The sequence below is a fragment of the Mya arenaria genome, chromosome 4, assembly GCF_026914265.1.
Source record: "Mya arenaria isolate MELC-2E11 chromosome 4, ASM2691426v1".
NCBI lineage: Eukaryota > Metazoa > Mollusca > Bivalvia > Myida > Myidae > Mya > Mya arenaria.
The window spans coordinates 27,306,717-27,329,210 of record NC_069125.1 but is presented as its reverse complement, the minus strand read 5'-3'; the positions used below and the strand labels follow the sequence as shown (position 1 = coordinate 27,329,210).

Genomic DNA, 22,494 nt, shown 5'->3' with positions numbered 1-22,494 from the left:
AAAAAAAATCGTCAGATTTTGGTTACAACATTCCTGCGTCTATTGTATAGATCTGGTGAGTTCTTTGGTAATGGTAAAGTTAGCCAAACATGTCATTAGTTATTAATAGTTAATTAATGATAGAAATGACAATACTTAATAATGAATTAGTTTGTATAGCTCGTTAATTACTTAGTATATTGAATATTTTAATTGTCAATATATAATCATATACATTTTCATATGCATTTTATATCATATTTGTAATATTTGTTCATGTGCATTTTTTTCTGTCTTGGCCATATCGATATGTATGCAATGTGTAAATGGCCAAAGGCAAAGGCAAGATGCCGACTTACCAATAAAAAAACTTGTATTAAAATACTATCAACCAATTAAAACGTTTTAATATGCAAACTAGTCAAAAGATAACCGATGGATAATTTATATGACAGTTTTAATCAATTGGCTGCATATAAACAGGATAACCAGGACATAAAAATAAAGAAATGAAAATAGTTTTAGAGCAGAGAATGGGCACCAACATCACAGAAAGACAGAACTTGAAATTGAAATTATAAGACTGAACAATTTCAAAATATTGAATACCACATGTTTACATTTCGTTGTACAACTACAAATCACTTAGACTGTTTTAACATGTATTCATCATGCATATATATAAATGGAATTAGTTTTTTTTCAACCACATACTAATACAAAGATCGAAGCAGCTTCTAAATTCCATGCCTTCTGTCGTCGCTGGCTGGACAGACTCGGGGAAGCCAAGTACCTTATGGGAATGAAAAACCTGTGTGGCGTTGGAACTGTCGACCCCTACCCACCCCTGTGAGATATCAAGGGATGCTACGTAGCGCAGTTTGAGCGCATGAGTTTTACTCAGACCCCCATGTAAAGAGGTTTTGAGTCTTGGAGAAGAAATATAATTAAGGAGTCACAAGACATTTGTTATGATAAGGAGACTCTTAGCATATAACAACATATTAGCATATCGATGGCAAAGTCAATCTGCAATCACCCATGAATGTAAGTATTTTGACAAAGTGAAAATACATAAATGTATGTTTAATTTTTCAGGTGTCACATCTTGTACTTGTTTCAAAGTGTGTAATACCAAGAAACGATATAATTAAACGATGAATATTAAAGACTTCAATGTATTTTCTTTCATATGAGTACGTTTTGAGCCTTTCTATCTTTCCTGTTTTGGAATTCATTATTTTATAATACGGAATTTATCCTTGTTGTTTTGAAATGCTAATATTATTATGATTTAATACTCATTTACAACTGAACCTGTTTAACAAAATCAGTGAAATAAAAAATCCGAACCTCGTTAAGTTTTGTCGTCATAAATAAAGTAATGCAATATTCTCTTTGTCGAATTTTCTCGAAACATCTTTCATATTTATAGGTATATTATACTGACGATATATTGCTAAATGCGTTTTTTTTCTTTTTTCCAACACGAGCATGGGACACTTTCAATCAATATCAGTTTTGAAGTTGAACATAGTTTGTAATTTCAAAAAAGTTGGAAACTCACTGAACTGGATCTACGTTTTCTGCTCAGTTCAGAAAGCCTTGGTATTAAAAAACGACTAGCAGAACTATACTCACAAAGTTCTATATATATAAAACTATTTTTTGTGCATTCGTCAGAATCGATCTACGTAAAATTAATGAGCAAAAAATTGTAAAAGACATCGATTGTCATTTAACTATATTAAAATGCAAACACCAAATAATACATTATATGCTTGGTAACTTTCGTATACATAGTTGCAAATTCGATGGACTTCGAAAACATTTATAAAAAAAGAAATCCGATCCACATTCAGAACTGAAACAAATAAACTTAATACTAGTAATCAGTTTCAAAATGACGCTCTCGCCGCCGACCTAGTTCCATACAGTTATACAAGACATTATATATCTATCTATATATATATGTATATATATATATATATATACAGTCTTAACTATGATTCAGTCTTTATATACAATCTGATATTCCATGGGCAACTTCGTGTCGCTCAATCACTCAAAAGGGAACAAAACAATACCTGATATTTGTCACGAGAACCCTGCCATCCATGAATCACTGGTCATTAGCATCGTTATCTTCTCTCGGGTACGCACTCGTGATTTACAAGGCGGTTGTAAAGCACAAGAACGTGACACGGCAATAGTTATTGCTGATAAAAACGATCAAAACAGCAGGTGAAAAAAGTGTATTCAGTCTCCGTGATAGCTTTCAAACACACAAGATGGTGAATCCAAATTTTCTTGAACAGCGGTGTTTTTTCTTACAAGGAATACTTGTTCTCTTCTTGAGCGTGTGTCAGGTGCGAGGAATCTATACTGGTAAGCATTCATGTATTTCCTATAACTAAAGGCTAAACGTTATAGTGTTTATAGTTATTAGTAAACTGTTTGATTGATAACGCTATAGGACTTTCAGTAGCCATCCTGAAAGACAAGATTATACGAAGAAATATGACAGTTGATTCATACAAACAACCCACATTTGAAATATGTCAACATGACCCTTGACCCGTGATCAAATTGATGAAAAACATAACGGCTCATAATTATGTATGCAGTTGGCAAACATGTAAATAAAACCAAGTATATATCACCATATTACCAACTTCACCTATATATACATTATAATTACTATATAAGTAAAACAGCATAGTTGTACTGTCTATGAACGGTATTACTTACCTTTCAATACTTTGGTATATGCTGATTTGATACTTTGTATAAACAAAGTGAACAATTTTTACGATCTTTAAAGTCGCAGAAGACAGGATATATGTTTTACCATAGTAAAGCAAAACATGTACAAATGTATTTTCATTTTTAATATTAGTTCATTTAAACTTAGTTTTATCTTTTAAGCGCATCAGCAAAGCTGACCGAAATGATTATTGATTGGTGATTATTTATCCATTAATTACTGTCGACCAATCAAATAATATAATTGTGCAAATTTGCCAAAAAGCCTGCGGACAACTTATCAAGTTTCTAGACATCTAGTTGCAGAACTATATTTTGAACATTTACCCAATCATACTTACTTACTTATTTTATATATATATTTGTATTTCAGTTCAGATGGACAACAGATGTGGCGAAACAATATCAATGGCAGAAGACAACCAGATGGAATTAAAGTTCGACAAAGAGTTGCTCATGGAAAACAGTTGTACTGTAACGATATCGAACACGGCTAACTTTCCAAACCTCATGTTTTACTTCGACGATTTTGATGTTGAATGTCGACACGGCCATGTTTCTGTAACAGATGAATTTCAGATTAGGCCTTCAGGTATTTCATCTTATTTTTGCGAATGATGGATATTTTCCTTAACACATTTTAGGTTTAATAACATTTAATTAAACCCGGAAACATAACTGGCCCATCTTAATTTTGTCTTGGAACTATGGAGGAGTTAGTACTTTTTAGCCTTATACTATGCGTTTAAACACTTACTTTACTCGGGCATATTATACTGTCTTTCAAAAAATGTGGGTACTTATTAGCTTCGTTTTCCATGATCGATGCAAATTCTGGAACACTTATATATGTGACAGTCGAGTTAGCCTAGTAAGTTAAAGTTCATGTGCCTAGGGATATCCCTTCCTGTTACCGGTGATCATCCAGGAATGGCAGTTGGTACTTTGATGCATTAAAACAGCCGGTAGTTCAATTGTATGGAAATATCTTTAAAGTTTGCTTAAATTGCGACGTTAAATAAGTTTTACATTTGTTTTGTTTACAATAACGCGTAGCATTTAACTTTTAAAAGCACTAAGCATTCTATGGCAGAGCCCAAATATGAAGAGCTTTGTTTACGAGAACTGATGATCCTCCTGGCTTGGAGGACCGGACGAATCAGTTCGGGTTAATTCAATCCGACTGTGCTGATTAAACGACTGAAAATAATTTGACAGCACGACTGCATTGTATTACAAAAATCCCCAAAATATTATTGTTATCTTTATCTCGAATGGAAACCCTACGTGTGTCGTACAATGTTGACGCTTTATGTATTAACTCTTTGGCAGGTTTGGATAGTCAAATATGTGGCAAGGAGCCAAAACGTGTCTACACGGTGAATGGCGGTTTGAAAGTCACTTACACACTGTTGAAAGACCGCAGCAATGAAGACGAATTTGAAATGGTTATTACGGCGTTTGCTGACAAAGGTATTATCGGTTTGAATTTATCTGATATATAACTCGTTTGTACAAACTCGGAAACATAATATACACCTTTATTAAAACAACAACTACAAACCAGTTTAACGCAAACTGTTTATTACAATAACTTGATATATAAATGCAATGTTGTTGACAGTCAATCCTTTTACCGGTATGGGCCCCTTTTTTAATTAAGGTAGTAAGGCTTCAGGTCGACAACGGTTTTTGTGTAATCTGCTTTTCTATTAAACTATCGCATATATTCTGTCCGTCACTTTATGGGTTTTAACACTCTTAAAAAGCGACAGGTTTACAACTAAGATATCTTATTGAAAGAGTGCCCAGGCTTCTATATCTAGGACACGGACCACGGGTTGTTTATTTCAGCTTCATGTAAATCTATCTTTGCAGTCGAGCTGAAAAAAAGATTAGTTTAAACTAAGGTATAATATGGACAAGTACGCACTAGAAAGATATCGTGTATTATTTATATGGAAGCCATACCGACTTCACACGGCAACTTATTCACACTAATAAATGTAACAATATGTCTTATACTATAATAATATTTGCATGTATCGGATTGATGAGCCCATGCGTTCAGTGATAATAAAGGTTAGTTTAATTGGGTTTATGTAAATATTTGACATATGAGGCAACATGTTATGACATTGTATTGCAATATTGTTACTACAGAAGCATGTCCGAGCAATGGTCACGTGTGAAGCAATGGTAGATGTATCTACAATACCCTGCATTGTTACGTATATTGTTATTTACAGAAGCATGTCCAAGCAATGGTCACGTGTGTAGCAATGGTAGATGTATCTACAATACCCTGCATTGTAACGTATATTGTTATTTACAGAAGCATGTCCAAGCAATGGTCACGTGTGTAGCAATGGAAGATGTATCGATAATAACCTGCATTGTAACGGTTATGATTCCTGTGGTGAGGGCGCGGACTGCTCATCAGGGCTCAATGCTGGCGCACTGGCTGGAATCATTATAGGAACACTTCTATGTTTGCTGTTCGTTGTCGTAGTCGCTGTTTGCTGTGTGTGCTGCAAATCACAATCGAAAAGGAAACGTGTAAGTGTATTTAAAACTCAGTATTTTGCATCACTTTATGTGTTCTTGTCTTTACAGCTTTCCATACCACATAATTATATAACTGATATAGGGTTATGCTTACGAGTCTGATTATCAAACGGTTTCATCCGTTTCAAAACAAGTAAAAATCAAAGATTGTATACACACACAAGATGTTTCACTTAAAATTGCTGACTTTCTAGCTGTGATAATGTTTTCAAGAATTATGTAACTGTTATGTGTTTAAATTAAAATATCTTATCCAAGCCTCATCTTTTGGAAACATCGCTTACTATTTCTGTGTGTTCTTATTTGTATAATGTTTACATTCTTAGGACTTTTTTTAAAAAGGAAATTATATTTTTGGTTTATCACGATAAACTGTTTTGTTTAAGCAAAACCATATTAAGTACGAAATTTAGTTGAATGAGATAAGCTACTTAAGCTTGTTACGCTGACGAACTTTCGGGGGAGGGGGGTGGTGGTCGGCTAGGGCCCATATTCAATATCAGTTGTATACTTATCCTTAGATATGCCTCATTCATTACAGTTAGTCTATTTTTACTGTCCAACCACAGATCTTGGATTCAGATCTAAAATTTAATTTAAATCTTTGTTTGATATTGAATATACACCACCGTTTACATGTCTGTTTGTAGGGAAGTAATCCCGAGGCTGGAGTTGCTTACACAGCCAACCCTAACAGTCGAATCCAGATGCAGGCATCCCCGATCACGTATTCCCAACCAATGTATGGCTACCAACCACAGTCAGGCTACCAGCCCCAACCAGGCTCTGCTCCGTATGGATACCAACACCAACCCAGCTGCCCTCCAAATCCTGAAACTAAACCTCCAAGTGGCTACCAATCCCAATCAGGCTTTCCGCCACAACCGATGTTTGATCATCCCCCGCGCTATGAGGAAATATGTGAAGCAAATACAAACGACAATGTCGCGGAAAATAAAGCTTCTAACAGCGCATTGAAAACTGATGAGGCTCACGCCTACTCCAACCTCGGGGCTGAGAATGATTTAGAGAACGAATCAAAGGCAAAGGAATGAACCACTGAGTTATTCACGGTGGTAAATGGTAAACATTGATGATTACCGGTGTTTACAACGTTATGATAAGTTTTAATGTATCTGTTTGATCGGACGAGTTGTTAATCAAATGCTATTTATAAAAGTCACATCATTCTTCAGGAATGTATCTGTATGCGTTGTACTGTGTGTAAAGGTTTGTATTATTCAGGTTAATGTGAATGCACTTTATTGCGATTACATTGTCTATATATGTATATACATACTGTGAAATAAGTTCCAAAAAGCTTCATAAAGTTAAACTGCAAAACGAAAGTAGAATATTCTTTCAGAATTAATAAAACTAATCGAAAAAAAATACAGGCGATTTATTGATTCATTGTGATAAAAATATTATCGAATATTTGGTCACTTTGATATTATACCAACAAATTTCGTTTCATACGTATGTGCTAACCAGAAAATTAGAGAGATTGAGAAATTCCACATAAATCTTGTTCTTGTAGTCGCTGACTCTGTCTACACTTCTTTCATCGTGCTATCGTTCATGCTATTCTTAACTTGTGCGATTGCCACATGTCTTGATGGAATAGTACACAAAAAGTATCCAACACGTACCAGATAATGTCGTAGTACAAAACACGTTTTTCATAGGTACACGTACAGGTAAATGGCGTAGTACACAACACATATCCCACAGATGCACGTACCCGTACAGGTAAATGGCGTAGTACACAACACATATTCAACAGGTGCACGTACCCGTACAGATTAATGGCATAATACACAACACATATCCAACAGAAGCACGTACCCGTACAGGTTAATGGCGTAGTACACAACACATATCCCACAGATACAAGTACCCGTACAGGTTAATGGCGTAGTACACAACACATATCCCACAGATACACGTACCCGTACAGATCAATGGCGTAGTACACAACACATATCCCACAGATACACGTACCCGTACAGATCAATGGCGTAGTACACAACACATATCGCACAGGTGCACGTACCCGTACAAGTTAATTGTGTAGTACACAACACATATCACACAGGTGCACGTACCCGTACAGATTAATTGCGTAGTACACAACACATATCACACAGATACACGGACCCGTACAGATTAATTGCGTAGTACACAACACATATCACACAGATGCACGTACCCGTACAGATTAATTGCGTAGTACACAACACATATCCCACAGATGCACGTACCCGTACAGATTAATTGCGTAGTACACAACACATATCCCACAGATGCACGTACCCGTACAGATTAATTGCGTAGTACACAACACATATCACACAGATGCACGTATCCGTACAGATTAGTGGCCTAGTACACAACACATATCACACAGATGCACGTACCCGTACAGATTAGTGGCCTAGTACACAACACATATCCCACAGATGCACGTACCCGTACAGATTTATTGCGTAGTACACAACACATATCACACAGATGCACGTACCCGTACAGATTAGTGGCCTAGTACACAACACATATCCCACAGATGCACGTACCCGTACAGATTAATGGCGTAGTACACAACACATATCACACAGATACACGTACCCGTACAGGTTAGTGGCGTAGTACAAAACACATATCACACAGATGCACGTACCCGTACAGGTTAGTGGCGTAGTACACAACACATATCCCACAGATGCACGTACCCGTACAGATTAGTGGCCTAGTACACAACACATATCACACAGATACACGTACCCGTACAGATTTATTGCGTAGTACACAACACATATCACACAGATGCACGTACCCGTACAGATTAGTGGCCTAGTACACAACACATATCCCACAGATGCACGTACCCGTACAGATTAATGGCGTAGTACACAACACATATCACACAGATGCACGTACCCGTACAGGTTAGTGGCGTAGTACAAAACACATATCACACAGATGCACGTACCCGTACAGGTTAGTGGCGTAGTACACAACACATATCCCACAGATGCACGTACCCGTACAGGTCAATGGCGTAGTACACAACACATATCCCACAGATGCACGTACCCGTACAGGTTAGTGGCGTAGTACACAACACATATCCCACAGATGCACGTACCCGTACAGGTTAGTGGCGTAGTACACAACAAATATCCCACATGTGCACGTACCCGTACAGGTTAGTGGCGTAGTACACAACACATATCCCACATGTGCACGTACCCGTACAGGTTAGTGGCGTAGTACAGTACAATTAGTGATGTGGAATATCTCGAAGACATAATCTTGGACGTCATATTTTGGGATCAGTTCACCAAAATACTTTTGATTCTTGCCCAATAACTGTCGGTCTCAACAGGATAATAGTTGAAAAAGTTAATTTAACGGGGACCACGAGTGACATTCAATACTAGTTAACTCAAATCATTCGAAACAAGTGTCTACCCAACTTTTATATAAGAGCATAATAACAACGTCAGTTTAACTACATGGACACATCAATAATGAATATGTACGGATTAGCATGCATACGTATATGTATTGCTAATGATAAGTTCTATGTTTCATAAACATGTCATGCATATCTTGTTTCTTTCACAATAAATCTACAAACAACAATATTCAACGTCTTCAGCTTCTGATTCAATGCTGATAAGTTTTCAGCTGATAAAACTGGACTTAAAAGTGATACAAGTTTTTGAATCCATAAACTAATACGGATGGTTGTTTTAATTTTTCGTGAATATTAATGAGATGGGCTGTCAGCATACTAGAAATAAAATAATAAAAGAAGTGGAAGATCTTACGTAAACACGGAAATTGTATTTAAATATTTGTGAATAAATTCGATAGCTGATTGCACATCAATTTAAAATTCGGCATCATGACGTAAGCCTCAACTGCCGACAACCGCACCCTTAGCTGTCAATCATAGTTAATTTGCGCATGTGCGAACTATGGAAATTAGATAACTGTACCAAATCATGAAGACCTAAAAAGATAATCTTTACGAAAATAAATGTTTAAATTCACCGTCAGATCTGCTTTTCAACTTCAATTCGGTGCTTAGACACAAAGTTAGAACATTACGGCGCATGGAATTATACTGTTTTGTATACTAGTAGTACTTACGCAGGAACTCATTAACACTTACAAGACGTTACTAACGTTGTTAGAACTTGTGTCCAACCCATTTGCTTTTTGTATGCTCTATATCATTGTTGTAAATACCGATAATGTTGAAAGAAAAAAGGCAATAAAATTATGTTAAATCAAACACTTAAAAGATCTTCTTAAAAGGAAATATGCATATGTTTATAAAGGGGGAGGGGGCGTCGCTGTTGCTCTTGTGATAATACGCTGATTTTTGTAAAATTATGATGTTAACTTGAAATACGAATTGGTTAGTCTGAGTCGAGGGAAAAGCTCCTGGCACCACAGTTCTAACAGTATTCAATCGAAATCGTAGCTAGCCTGTAGTAAAAGTGTTCTTACACAGTACGACATTCTCCGATTTTCGAAATATGTCGATTAAACAAAAACTATCAGATAAGATATAAGTCATACTCAGGTGTGTACAAATAAACGAACGGCACAACTGCACCACAGGAGTGTTCGCAGCTCATTTTCCACCCACCACCGCTGAGTGATGGGCCTGGTCCAAATTTCTAGAAACTTCTTAAGTCTCTTATAACAGGATTAAGCTAAGCTCATATTTTCGTTTTAGTATATTTTGCAATACTTGCATTTTTAACGGTCTTTGGACTTATTATTATAGGAAATTATCTTTATACTAACCAACGCGAGTAGGACATTTGGCTTAATGAATAGACTACTTAAGCTTGTCGCTCTTGAAAAGTTTTGAAAAATTGGGGCCTGGTGTTAAGTTGGCGTGAACAAGAAAACTAAATGTAAAGGAATTCATCAACATTTTAAGATACTTGTCTTCCGATTATTCAGACTGAGACTCACACACTATATAGAACAACACACAACCTTGATATACACTACATGTATTAAGCAGGCAGCGGGATGAGAATGAAAGTCTTCCATCATACCCCGCTGACCTCGCGCAATCACCTGACATTGAGTATATTTCTCAACAGTTTGATTCAAATACTTCACAAGTACTTCAAATAATGCGAATACGCCTCTACTGTTTGCTAATATGTATGTTGTAAATACTAACATTATTGGCATGTTAAAGTGACAACATGTTTTTCAAACTGAACAGTATAAATTGTCAATGACTTATATATGTTCACTGTGTTTATAACTTTATATGGTTCATCATAGTCCAGTCGAACAACGGAATTGTTAATATTATCATATTAATATAATCATGAGCATGTGACCGTCTGTTTACTTGTGGCGATTAGGAGGCATAAAGGCATAAATCTGATTAATATAAGTTTTAAGTTTTAGGGCCTTCCACAATGCAAATTTGGACGGAAAGGCCAAACATTAAAATGATTGAAAGTTCACATTTTATTTAGTTTTGAAGAACATATTTATTTATTTATTTATTTATTTATTTATTTATTTATTTATTTATTTATTTTTTATTTGTTTATTTATTTATTTATATTTGTTGTTCGTTCGTTCGTTCGTTTCGTTCTTCATTCACTCATTCATTCACTCACTCACTCACTCACTCACTCACTCCTCACTCACTCACTCACTCACTTCATTTATTTATTTATTTATTTATTTATTTTATTTATTTATTTATTTATTATTTATTTATTTATTTATTTATTTATTATTATTATTATTATTTATTTATTTATTTATTTATTTATTTATGTATTTATCTATTTATTTATTTATTTATATGATTATTTTATTTTATTTTTGTTTGGGGGGAGGGGGGTGGCAAAATATATCCTATGCAGCATGTTTTGAAGTTATAAGTAGTGAACCAAATTTTACGAAGGAATGTTTTATCAGATTTAAATATAACGAATTTTACTTTTTCTTTCGGAAATTGTTGATATCTTGTTGATAAGAAGTTATTCAATAAAATAATTAAAAATATCGGATTGATATCTTTCCATTTTACAAAAATGCAAATATCTTTTTAAAATAGCTGCAATCACCGCAAAGTCACAAGACATTGTTGATAGGGTAGTGTTGACTATTTTGACACAAAACATGTTCAGCTTGTATCAAGACATTTCCGAGAATAGTTTAAGCCCGGAATTATAGTTATTCGGGTTTTCCCAGCCTAATCCTCCGGTACAAATAAAGTTAAACCGTTGTTATACACACACGTTACTTCGGAGACAATAGAGTCATTGCACTGTTACATGAATTTCAATAGCTCGATATTCACCTTTTATTTGTACCGCCATGGGAAAACCCAGTTAAGTTAATTCCGGGCTATATATATTTGCGAATGCTTTTTGATTGAAAATATTCTTTCATGAAAATCGCTCAACTCCTTATTACACCTACACATGCTGCAACAGAATTATGATGTATGTATTGGTACTTGCTAAATATTGAACCCCAACTAAATACAAATGATTGTTTAATTATTTTAAACGAGTATGCACATAGACACGATTGGATTTCCCCTCTGTAAATACTTATATTACAAGTCATCAATGATAAATTTCATGATGTTTGAATGGTCATTGTTCGTATATTTTGTAACGGAATATCACGCATTTTGGCCTGCTTTTTATAATGAATTAAATTCAGTGTATGTGTTAGTGTATGCAGGAACACGCACAGTTTTACTGATAAATGAGATGAACATAATTCACTATGCAAATAATTGCGCCGTAAACCACTTGTTTCAATCACTTACCAAATTCAATACGAAAACGTTAATATTGCAAACATTCAGTGTGTGTATACCTCGTGGTAAATTGCCTCATAAAAATGGCAATATTTTGCTTTGATTGAAGACTAATAAAACAATAATAACTTTTGATTTTCTTTATCATTTTAAATGAAACATAGCGCAGTCTATGTCACTTACGGAGCCCCGCCTTCGTTTTTTTACCAACTTTTGATTGAGGGTTTAGTTTCTTATAACACTTCGACAAACCTTTTCACAATACGGCCGTCTGACGGAGCACTGTCAAAACATTGTTTTTGAAACAGGTTTGTCGAAGTCTTTGATGAAACTAATCACCTTATCAAACTCTGGTTATAAAACAAAGGTGGGGCTGTTTAAGCGGCATAAAATGCCCGTTGTTTCTTTTAAAATGGTGTAGTTAAAGAAAAGTTATCTTTGATTTAATTCTTAATTTTAAGCAAAATATTGCCTTCCGACGTAGCATGTGTGACGTAATTTATCACGTGGTATACACACGCTGACATTGTACTGTTTTCAATATGAAGTGAAACGAACTGTTATTGAATTATCAAAAAAAGATACCTTTCAATATGATCTCATTTTATTATATGCCTCAACATGCCTATACTCATACAGTATATGAGAAGCTCCGTTTCAAACTATTTTCGTGAAATACAGCTGTTGATAATCTTTCGACTACGTCCGAGTTGTCCAGTGGTGTTTAGTCTGAGTGGCAATGTCCGAGGCTATACATCAAGAAGAGCAGAATGTGTGTCAAGGGAAGTTAACACATTACATTACGTGAATAACCATAGCATGATTAACTCGCTTGGATTAAAATGATGAAATGTACTATACATGGCGCAGTATATATCATTAAATGTATGACCTTTTCAGTAGTTTAACCGTTCTGTTCTGTCTTCTGTCCTGTCTTGTCTTTGTCTATGAGACACACATGAGAGGCATACAATATCACAAAACAACAAACACTGATTACACACACTTTAATATATCTTTATTAGTAAATGTAGTGATCACCGTCTTAAAACTAGCATTGATTCAACAGTGAAGTTTGTTGGATACTTCCTGTAATGAGGCAGTACTTTATGGTGTTTTTGTGCAGTTAAAACAATAGGAGGTTACTCAACAATATATATATAAAAGCATTGCATGCATCTGACTTTCTAGTGCGTGTTGACACTATGTAATTGGTACAGTCAAATATATATACATGTCTAGTCATAGGAAAAAAAGCCAACACCAATATTGTTTCATGATGTGTTAAATGAAGAGAATTGTAGAACATCAGTTTAATGAAGGTTTCTCATCTTTTCATTTGTATGCAAGGTATTCCCATTGAAACACTTAGCAGAACATGCACTGCGCTTTGGGCATTAAAATCAAAATCGTAGACTTAAAAGGACATTTCTTTATTGAGAATATACTGCTAGAGATGACTGAAGTTAATATGCTAAAGTGTGGTATGGCTATCAATATACCAAACTTTGAAACCTCCACGCACTGTTACAACTGTTGCTGTTATAACTTGTAACGTCGTTAAGCATAATACCATTTAGTTAACAAATTATCATTTTCCGTAATTATATACGCTGTCAAATTGGCTTCAACTTTTGTCATCCGTTAGTGATCCGTCATCAACAATTGTTGCACACCGATCATTGTCCATTGTCCCGTTTGTTCATTAGTACCCTGGCATTGTTTCGACACATTGACATCAATATCATTAAAGTCATTCTGATCGCATTCATCCTCGTCAAAGGTACTATTGCTCTGACCTTGACCACAATAGCTCGGATTATCAAACCCTGTAGTTACTCTCTCTTCCTTTATTGAAACTTTTTTGGTTCCAATTGCTCCTGTTATTGATTTTTTTCTGGCTTCAACCCAGGGCGGCAGGTAGGCCGGCTGCTTTGCTGCGGTGAGAGACTTTGAATTCTCTACAGAGCCGCACGGTGCCGCCCCTGGACAGGAGAGCTCACTGACCGCATGACCAGCAAATCCTGGTCTGTGGACAGCAGTGTTAGGGCCGGTCTTTCCTTGAACGAATACGAGCTGGCTTTCTCCTTCCTTTTTCTGTGAACATTCAAAGACAAATACGTATCATTTGGTTCACATATGAACTGATTAATAAGAATTATTGCGGTTACTATTTCAACCTTATATTCTTAAGATTTAGGTTCTGTCGGTTATGTTAGTTCAGGCAAAGCTATTGTTTCCTTAATAATTAGCGATTCTCAAGCATTTAACTGTTGTCTTGTGAATATCACCACTGCTTTAAAAGGTCGAACAACATTTTTTTCATTTTTCATAAGGTTTAAAAATAAGTGTTACCAATTTGTATGATCTGTCAATATTTATAACTGATATATGAATGTTCAACATCGCTTATCAAATTGAGTACCAGTATAACCAGGTTAAACAAAAACGTTTATTTTAGAAGATGCTTGGATTAGACAAGTAATGAAACTTTGATCTAGGAAGATTATAAGGATACGTATAATGGGATTGCATTTTGGGTATGTGTGGTCATATTTTAGGTCATTGTAAATCAAAATAGAATTACTAAACATGATAGTATACAAATCTATGTATAGTGATGAAAGTTGATGTATAGCAAGCTCATGTTGAGATTACCATTGGAGATGCGTTTATGGTATAAAGGTCAAGGTCAAGGTCAAGGTTACTTTTACTCAAAGTAATACAAACTTGGCGCTCAAATGTTTTCGTTAAGTATAATGAATATAGTGATCTATATTTATTGTATATGGAGCATAGCTAGTCCTCGGGTTTGCGGAGTCAAAGACACTCTTACTTAAAGAAGGGAACAGTTTTTACTCAATAATTAAAGAATTGTGTTTAGTGATAAACCGGGTGTAAAGCAACAAGTGCCGTGGGATTGCATGCTTAGTGTGGGGATTAAGGAGACGGTGTTGCTTAGAAAGTGAAAACTGTTTCCAATCATGCTGAGTTAGGAATGCAACTAATTGTAAAGCACATGTGGACTACCATTATATGACTTTCTAGTTGGTTAGGTCCAGGTCAAGGTCGTTATTATTGAACATAATAAACTAGTTTCAATCTAATTTCTTGAGTTAATGATGCGAAGTGATTAGTTTTGTATGTGCAAAATTATCTTGAGTTGCAGTTGAATTGAAAGGGTCAAGGTCATTGTCTTTAAAATAACTGTTTCAGTTCATAAACTGCAGTTATTTAGGAATGACACAAATCGATGAAGTTAAGTAAATTTATATATGTACATTGGGTATGTTATATTTTCGTTGTGAAAATACAAAGTTGCTGCTTGTATTTCTAGAGACAACCAATTCTTTCATTTGCGATAATTTGCTGATGGCGCCAATTGAACCTATGTTTTTTTAAGAAAACCGCTAAAATGGTGATTCTTTTATAATTTTAACAGTTTATAATTTAAACAGTTTACAAATAACACCAGTAAATTTTCTTACATACCTTGTCGTCGCTATGTTTGTGCCTACAGTGACATGTGAAATAGCACGCAATGGCGACGAGAACAAACAAGCCAACGAGACTGCCGATCACAATGCCTGCCACGGCCGCCCGCGATACAGTTGTCCGACAGTCCGACATGTCACCGCAGGAGTTGAAGCCGTTACATTTGAGACTGTTGTCTATACATCTACCGTTGTCACACCTAAAGGCTGGATTATCACAGTCATGGTCACCTATAAATAATTGTAAATAAAACACAACATAAAATGAAGTAAATTGAAATGGGAAATATGTCTATGATTTCCTTGACAAACATTACCGTCTAAATCTAAACATTTATATACTTATAACCATTATTTTTGCTACGATTGTACAGCCCATTGATGAAATTGCATTGTATGCTTTATCAGAGACATATACATATTGAGTGTTACCGTCAGACTCTCTTAACTATATTTTTATAAGCAATCAACCCAATGTTTTTAAAGGTCCACTGTGTTGTTTCTGAATAGAAATGTTGTAAAGAATAACTGTATAAAAAGAATACTGTTTAAACAATATATAATGCAAATTGAATGCGAATCTTTTCTTGAAATGTACATTACAGTTGATTGAATAAGAGTGTAGTTATGACAACATAAATTTCTGCTACACACTGTCTGTAGAAAACGAGGTAACAACTAATTCCATTGCTTCCAAGATGACGTCCGTTTGCAGTTTGACGTATCTTATACCAAAGAACTGTTGTGTTGTTGTGAGCAATTGTCTTGTCTCTACTTCTCCACATATTTTGTCTTGAGGACCTTCAATACACAGAATATATTTATTCCCATAATTTATAGCCCATAATTTCGTATCTCATATATTTTATAATTATATATTTTAAATATATAATTATAAACAAACTATAAACAACTAAAATATCAATTTCAGATGGTTAACTAAAATTAAATACGGATAACCAAATGTTTCTATAAGTGTCAACAGGTGCTTATAGAAGCGCATAGACTATGGTTGGCCCTGACAAAAATTGTACACGGTGTACAGTGAAATTCTTATTTGTTGATAAACACCCTACCCAGAACACTGCTGTCTGATGCACTACCATCGTAAAAGGTAATATATCCCTGTGAGCAATTTAATTGTAGGCTAGATACGCTGACCATGAACCGAGGCCACGTATACCAGCTCTCCATGGTGACGTCACACTGCCCAACCTCACCCCCGGTGTCGTCCAGTTTGACCTTTGCTTGATAGGCGTCCTCGAGAATAAGGGAGACAACTTCGCCGCAATGTTCCTCCATGGATACTGCACAGGCAACCATTCCGGGAAAAGAAGTCACATTGTTATTTATTGAGGGCATTTGTTTACACAAACAGAAAGGACATGAGCTAAACATTTTGGTTGAGTTTTATTCATATATAAAGTTGAGTCAATATAATTTAAAGAGTTCTTTTTCATATAAGAACCAATAAGTTTAATTGTTTCAATTAATGCCCTAGAAATAACATACTGCTGAAATTCGATCATTTGTTGATTAGAAACATGTTTTTCTGACAATCATAAATCAAAAATCGAAGAAACTTATAAATATTTTAACTCACATTCTTTTATTGCCATGACCGACAACGGTATCCAGAGAAAAATATATAATCCGCATTGTGTTTCCCTGATTATTAAATCAGAATCTAGCACTTGTATATTTTACTGGCTTTCAAAAAAATCCATGTATGAAATCGTTCGTGTTGTATCAACATCAAGATCTATTGATCGTAATGTATACTCGAAGACGGGCCGGGTACATGGGATAGCTAATGATCAATAATTAATCAGAGTCATCGATTTGCCAGCTATGTACGCTTCATCTCGCAGTGTCGTTTCCGAAGGCGATAACTGCTATTTAGAATTTACTTTTTGGGTAATACTTGTTGATTCACTTATTTATGTGGTATGTATGTTTACATCGAAATTAAGGTGTACTCTTAGACCACGGCTTTAAGTGTTTAAATTCTTAGTTAATGACTTCTCGCCCTGTGATGATTGACTTATTGGTTCTTGAAAGAAGAAAGCGGGCGTTTACTTTGTCCTATTTGGCATATTGTCGTAAAACAAGACACAATTACCGGGAGTAAATCACGCATCCCGACCATAGTTTGCATATGTGGACAAATCAAATATTATATATATTTATGCTTTCAATTTGCAGAGCTGATTGATTTGATCGTACTTTTGACTGCAGTTGGGGCTTATCTCTATTCCAGAAGCTTTTGTTATAGAGCCTCCAAAAACAAATTATGATACAATACATTTTTCCCTCATCTTGATGCAATAATGATTAATGCAAAACTAAGGCGCTGAAATGCATAGTAATCCCATACAGAAAATTTTTACTGAAAATTCTCTGGCGCGAGCGTTCACGACGTCTAGTAGTCTCATGGAGGGATATTTCTCGGGAGCGAATTTTCATGACGTGCACGATCGTTCATAATATGCTAATAATTGTTTAAGGGTCTACATTAATAGTACAGGAATTTAAAACACATCACAGTACCTAGCTATGCTACAGAACCACCCAGATAATAGGACCTTGTACAGTATAACAGGACCTAGCAAAGTATAACAGAGCCTCGCACAGTATAACAAGACCTAGCAAAATATAACAGGGCCTCGTGTAGTATGACAGGATCTCGTACAGTATAACAGGACCTCGCGCAGTATAATAGGACATCGCATAGCATAACAGGACCTCGCACACTATAACAGGACATCGCACAGTATAACAGGACCTCGCACAGTATAACAGGACCTCGCACAGTATAACAGGACCTAGCACAGTATAACAGGACCTAGCACAGTATAACAGGACCTCGCACAGTATAACAGGACCTAGCACAGTATAACAGGACCTAGCACAGTATAACAGGACCTCGCACAGTATAACAGAACCTCGCACAGTATAACAGGACCTAGCACAGTATAACAGGACCTAGCACAGTATAACAGGACCTCGCACAGTATAACAGGACCTAGCACAGTATAACAGGGCCTCGCACAGTGTAACAGGACCTAGCACAGTATAACAGAGCCTCGCACAGTATAACAGGACCTAGCACAGTATAACAGGACCTAGCACAGTATAACAGGACCTAGCACAGTATAACAGGACCTAGCACAGTATAACAGGACCTAGCACAGTATAACAGGACCTAGCACAGTATAACAGGACCTAGCACAGTATAACAGGACCTAGCACAGTATAACAGGACCTTGCACAGTATAACAGAGCCTCGCACAGTATAACAAGACCTAGCAAAATATAACAGGGCCTCGTGTAGTATGACAGGATCTCGTACAGTATAACAGGACCTAGCACAGTATAACAGGACCTCGCACACTATAACAGGACATCGCACAGTATAACAGAACCTCGCACAGTATAACAGGACCTAGCACAGTATAACAGGACCTAGCACAGTGTAACAGGACCTCGCACAGCATAACAGGACCTAGCACAGTATAACAGGACCTCGCGCACTATAACAGGACCTCGCACACTATAACAGGACATCGCAAAGTATAACAGGACCTAGCACAGTGTAACAGGACCTCGCGCAGTATAACAGGACCTAGCACAGTATAACAGGACCTAGCACACTATAACAGGACCTCGCACACTTTAACAGGACATCGCACAGTATAACAGGACCTCGCACAGTATAACAGGACCTAGCACAGTATAACAGGACCTCGTGCAGTATAACAGGACCTCAAACAGTATAACAGGACCTGGAACAGTATAACAGGACCTCGTGCAGTATAACAGGACCTCAAACAGTATATCAGGCCCTCACACACTACAACAGGACATCGTACAGTATAACAGGACCTTTCATAGTATTACAGGACCTCGCACAGTATAACAGGACCTAGCACAGTAAACAGGACCTAGCACAGTGTAACAGGGCCTCGCACAGTATAACAGGACCTAGCACAGTATAACAGGACCTCGCACAGTATAACAGGACCTGGCACATTGTAACAGGACCTCGCACAGTATAACAGAACCTAGCACATTATAACAGGACCTCGCGCAGTATAACAGGACCATGCTAAGTATAACAGGACCTCGAACAGTATAACAGGACCTGGAACAGTATATCAGGCCCTCGCACACTATAACAGGATATCGTACAGTATAACAGGACCTCGCACACTATAACAGGACCTTGCACAGTAACACAGGACATTACACAGCATAACAGGACATCGCGCAGTATAACAGCACCTTGCGCAGTATAACAGGACCATGCATGGTATAAAGGATCTCACACAGAATAACAAGATCTCATGTAAACAAGACCTCGTTAATATAGGACCTCGGACAGTATAACAGGACCTCGTTCAGTATAATAGGACCTCGTTCAGTATAAAATGACTTCGTTCAGAATAACAAGACCTCATTCAGTAAAATAGGACTTCGTTGAGTATAACAGGACCTCGTATAGTATAATAGGACTTCTTTCAGTATAACAAGACCTCGTTCAGTATAATAGGACTTTGTTCAGTATAACGGTATAACAGGACCTATCAAAGTAGAACCTTGTACAGTATAACAAGACCAGGATTTCGTACAGTAGAACAGGACCTCGAACAGTATAACAAGACATCGTATAGTATAACGGGATGTTCCACAGCATAACTTAACCTCTTACTGTAGAACATGACCTCGTACAGTATACGGGACGTTCCATAGCATAACTTTACCTCGGACATTATAACAGGACCTCGTACAGTATAATAGGACCTCGTACAGTATAACTGGACCACGTACAGTATAATAGGACCTCGTACAGTATAACGGGACGTTCCATAGCACAACAATACATCGGACAGTAGAACAGGACCTCGTACAGTATAATAGGACCTCGGACAGTATAACAGGACCTCGTACTGTATAATAGGACCTCGTACAGTATAACGGGACGTTCCATAGCATAACATTACCTCGGACAGTAGAACAGGACCTCGTACAGTATAATAGGACCTCGGACAGTATAACAGGACCTCGTACAGTAAAATAGGACCTCGTACAGTATAACGGGACGTTCCATAGCATAACATTACCTCGGACAGTAGAACAGGACCTCGTACAGTATAATAGGACCTCGGACAGTAGAACAGGACCTCGTACAGTATAATAGGACCTCGGACAGTATAACAGGACCTCTTACAGTATAACGGGACGTTCCATAGCATAACTTTACCTCTTACAGTAGAACAGGACCTCGTACAGTATAACGGGACGTTCCATAGCATAACTTTACCTCGGACAGTAGAACAGGACCTCGTACAGTATAATAGGACCTCGGACAGTAGAACAGGACCTCGTACAGTATAATAGGACCTCGTACAGTATAATAGGACCTCGTACAGTATAACGGGACGTTCCATAGCATAACTTTACCTCTTACAGTAGAACAGGACCTCGTACAGTATAACGGGACGTTCCATAGCATAACTTTACTTCTTACAGTAGAACAGGACCTCGTACAGTATAACGGGACGTTCCACAGCATAACTTTACCTCTTACAGTAGAACAGGACCTCGTACAGTATAACGGGACGTTCCATAGCATAACTTTACTTCTTACAGTAGAACAGGACCTCGTACAGTATAACGGGACGTTCCATAGCATAACTTTACTTCTTACAGTAGAACAGGACCTCGTACAGTATAACGGGACGTTCCATAGCATAACTTTACCTCGGACATTATAACAAGACCTCGTACAGTAGAACAAGACCTCGTACAGTATAACGGGACGTTTCATAGCATAACTTTACCTCTTACAGTAGAACATGACCTCGTACAGTATAACGGGACGTTCCATAGCATAACTTTACCTCGGACAGTATAACAGGACCTCGTACAGTATAACGGGACGTTCCACAGCATAACTTTACCTCTTACAGTAGAACATGACCTCGTACAGTATAACGGGACGTTCCATAGCATAACTTTACCTCTTACAGTAGAACATGACCTCGTACAGTATAACGGGACGTTCCAGCATAACTTTACCTCTTACAGTAGAACAAGACCTCGTACAGTATAACGGGACGTTCCATAGCATAACTTTACCTCGGACAGTATAACAGGACCTCGTACAGTATAACGGGACGTTCCATAGCATAACTTTACCTCGGACAGTATAACAGGACCTCGTACAGTATAACGGGATGTTCCACAGCATAACTTTACCTCTTACAGTAGAACATGACCTCGTACAGTATAACGGGACGTTCCATAGCATAACTTTACCTCGGACATTATAACAGGACCTCGTACAGTATAATAGGACCTCGTACAGTATAACTGGACCACGTACAGTATAATAGGACCTCGTACAGTATAACAAGACCTCTTACAGTATTACGGGACGTTCCATAGCATAACTTTACCTCTTACAGTATAACAAGACCTCGTACAGTATCACTAGACCTCGTACAGTATCACTAGACCTCGTACAGTATAACAAGACCTCGTACAGTATCACTAGACCTCGTTCAGAATAATAGGATCTCGTACAGTATAACAGGACCTTTCATAGTATAACATTCCCTCGTACAGTATAACAAGACCTCGTTCAGTACAATAGGACCTCGGGCAGTATAACGGGACCCCGGACAGTATAACGGGACCTCATTCAGTATAGCAGGACTTACTAAAGTAGAACATTATCTTGTACAGTATAACAAAACCAGGATTTCGAACAGTAGAACATCACCTTTCATAGTATAACATTTTCCCGTATAGTATAACAAGACCACGTGCAGAATAATAGGACCTCGA

The 22,494-nt window shown here is 36.9% G+C and overlaps 2 protein-coding genes across 2 annotated transcripts; one reads left to right on the top strand and one right to left on the bottom strand.

Annotated features, from left to right (window-relative positions):
* Positions 1-2,195: 2,195 nt before the first annotated feature.
* LOC128232084 (uncharacterized) lies at positions 2,196-8,962 on the top strand. Its single transcript, XM_052945433.1, has 5 exons — positions 2,196-2,367; positions 3,119-3,337; positions 4,078-4,218; positions 5,081-5,304; positions 5,964-8,962. The coding sequence occupies exons 1-5, from the start codon at positions 2,271-2,273 to the stop codon at positions 6,366-6,368; spliced, it is 1,086 nt and encodes a 361-aa protein (XP_052801393.1). The 5' UTR covers positions 2,196-2,270; the 3' UTR covers positions 6,369-8,962.
* A 4,830-nt stretch (positions 8,963-13,792) lies between these two features.
* On the bottom strand, positions 13,793-20,952 carry LOC128230730 (uncharacterized). Its single transcript, XM_052943176.1, has 6 exons — positions 20,906-20,952; positions 17,246-17,310; positions 16,719-16,949; positions 16,297-16,443; positions 15,641-15,873; positions 13,793-14,245 (listed from the first exon to the last, which is right to left on the bottom strand). Exons 1-6 carry the CDS (start codon positions 20,950-20,952, stop codon positions 13,793-13,795), a joined length of 1,176 nt encoding a protein of 391 aa, XP_052799136.1.
* Between the last annotated feature and the right edge of the window lie 1,542 nt (positions 20,953-22,494).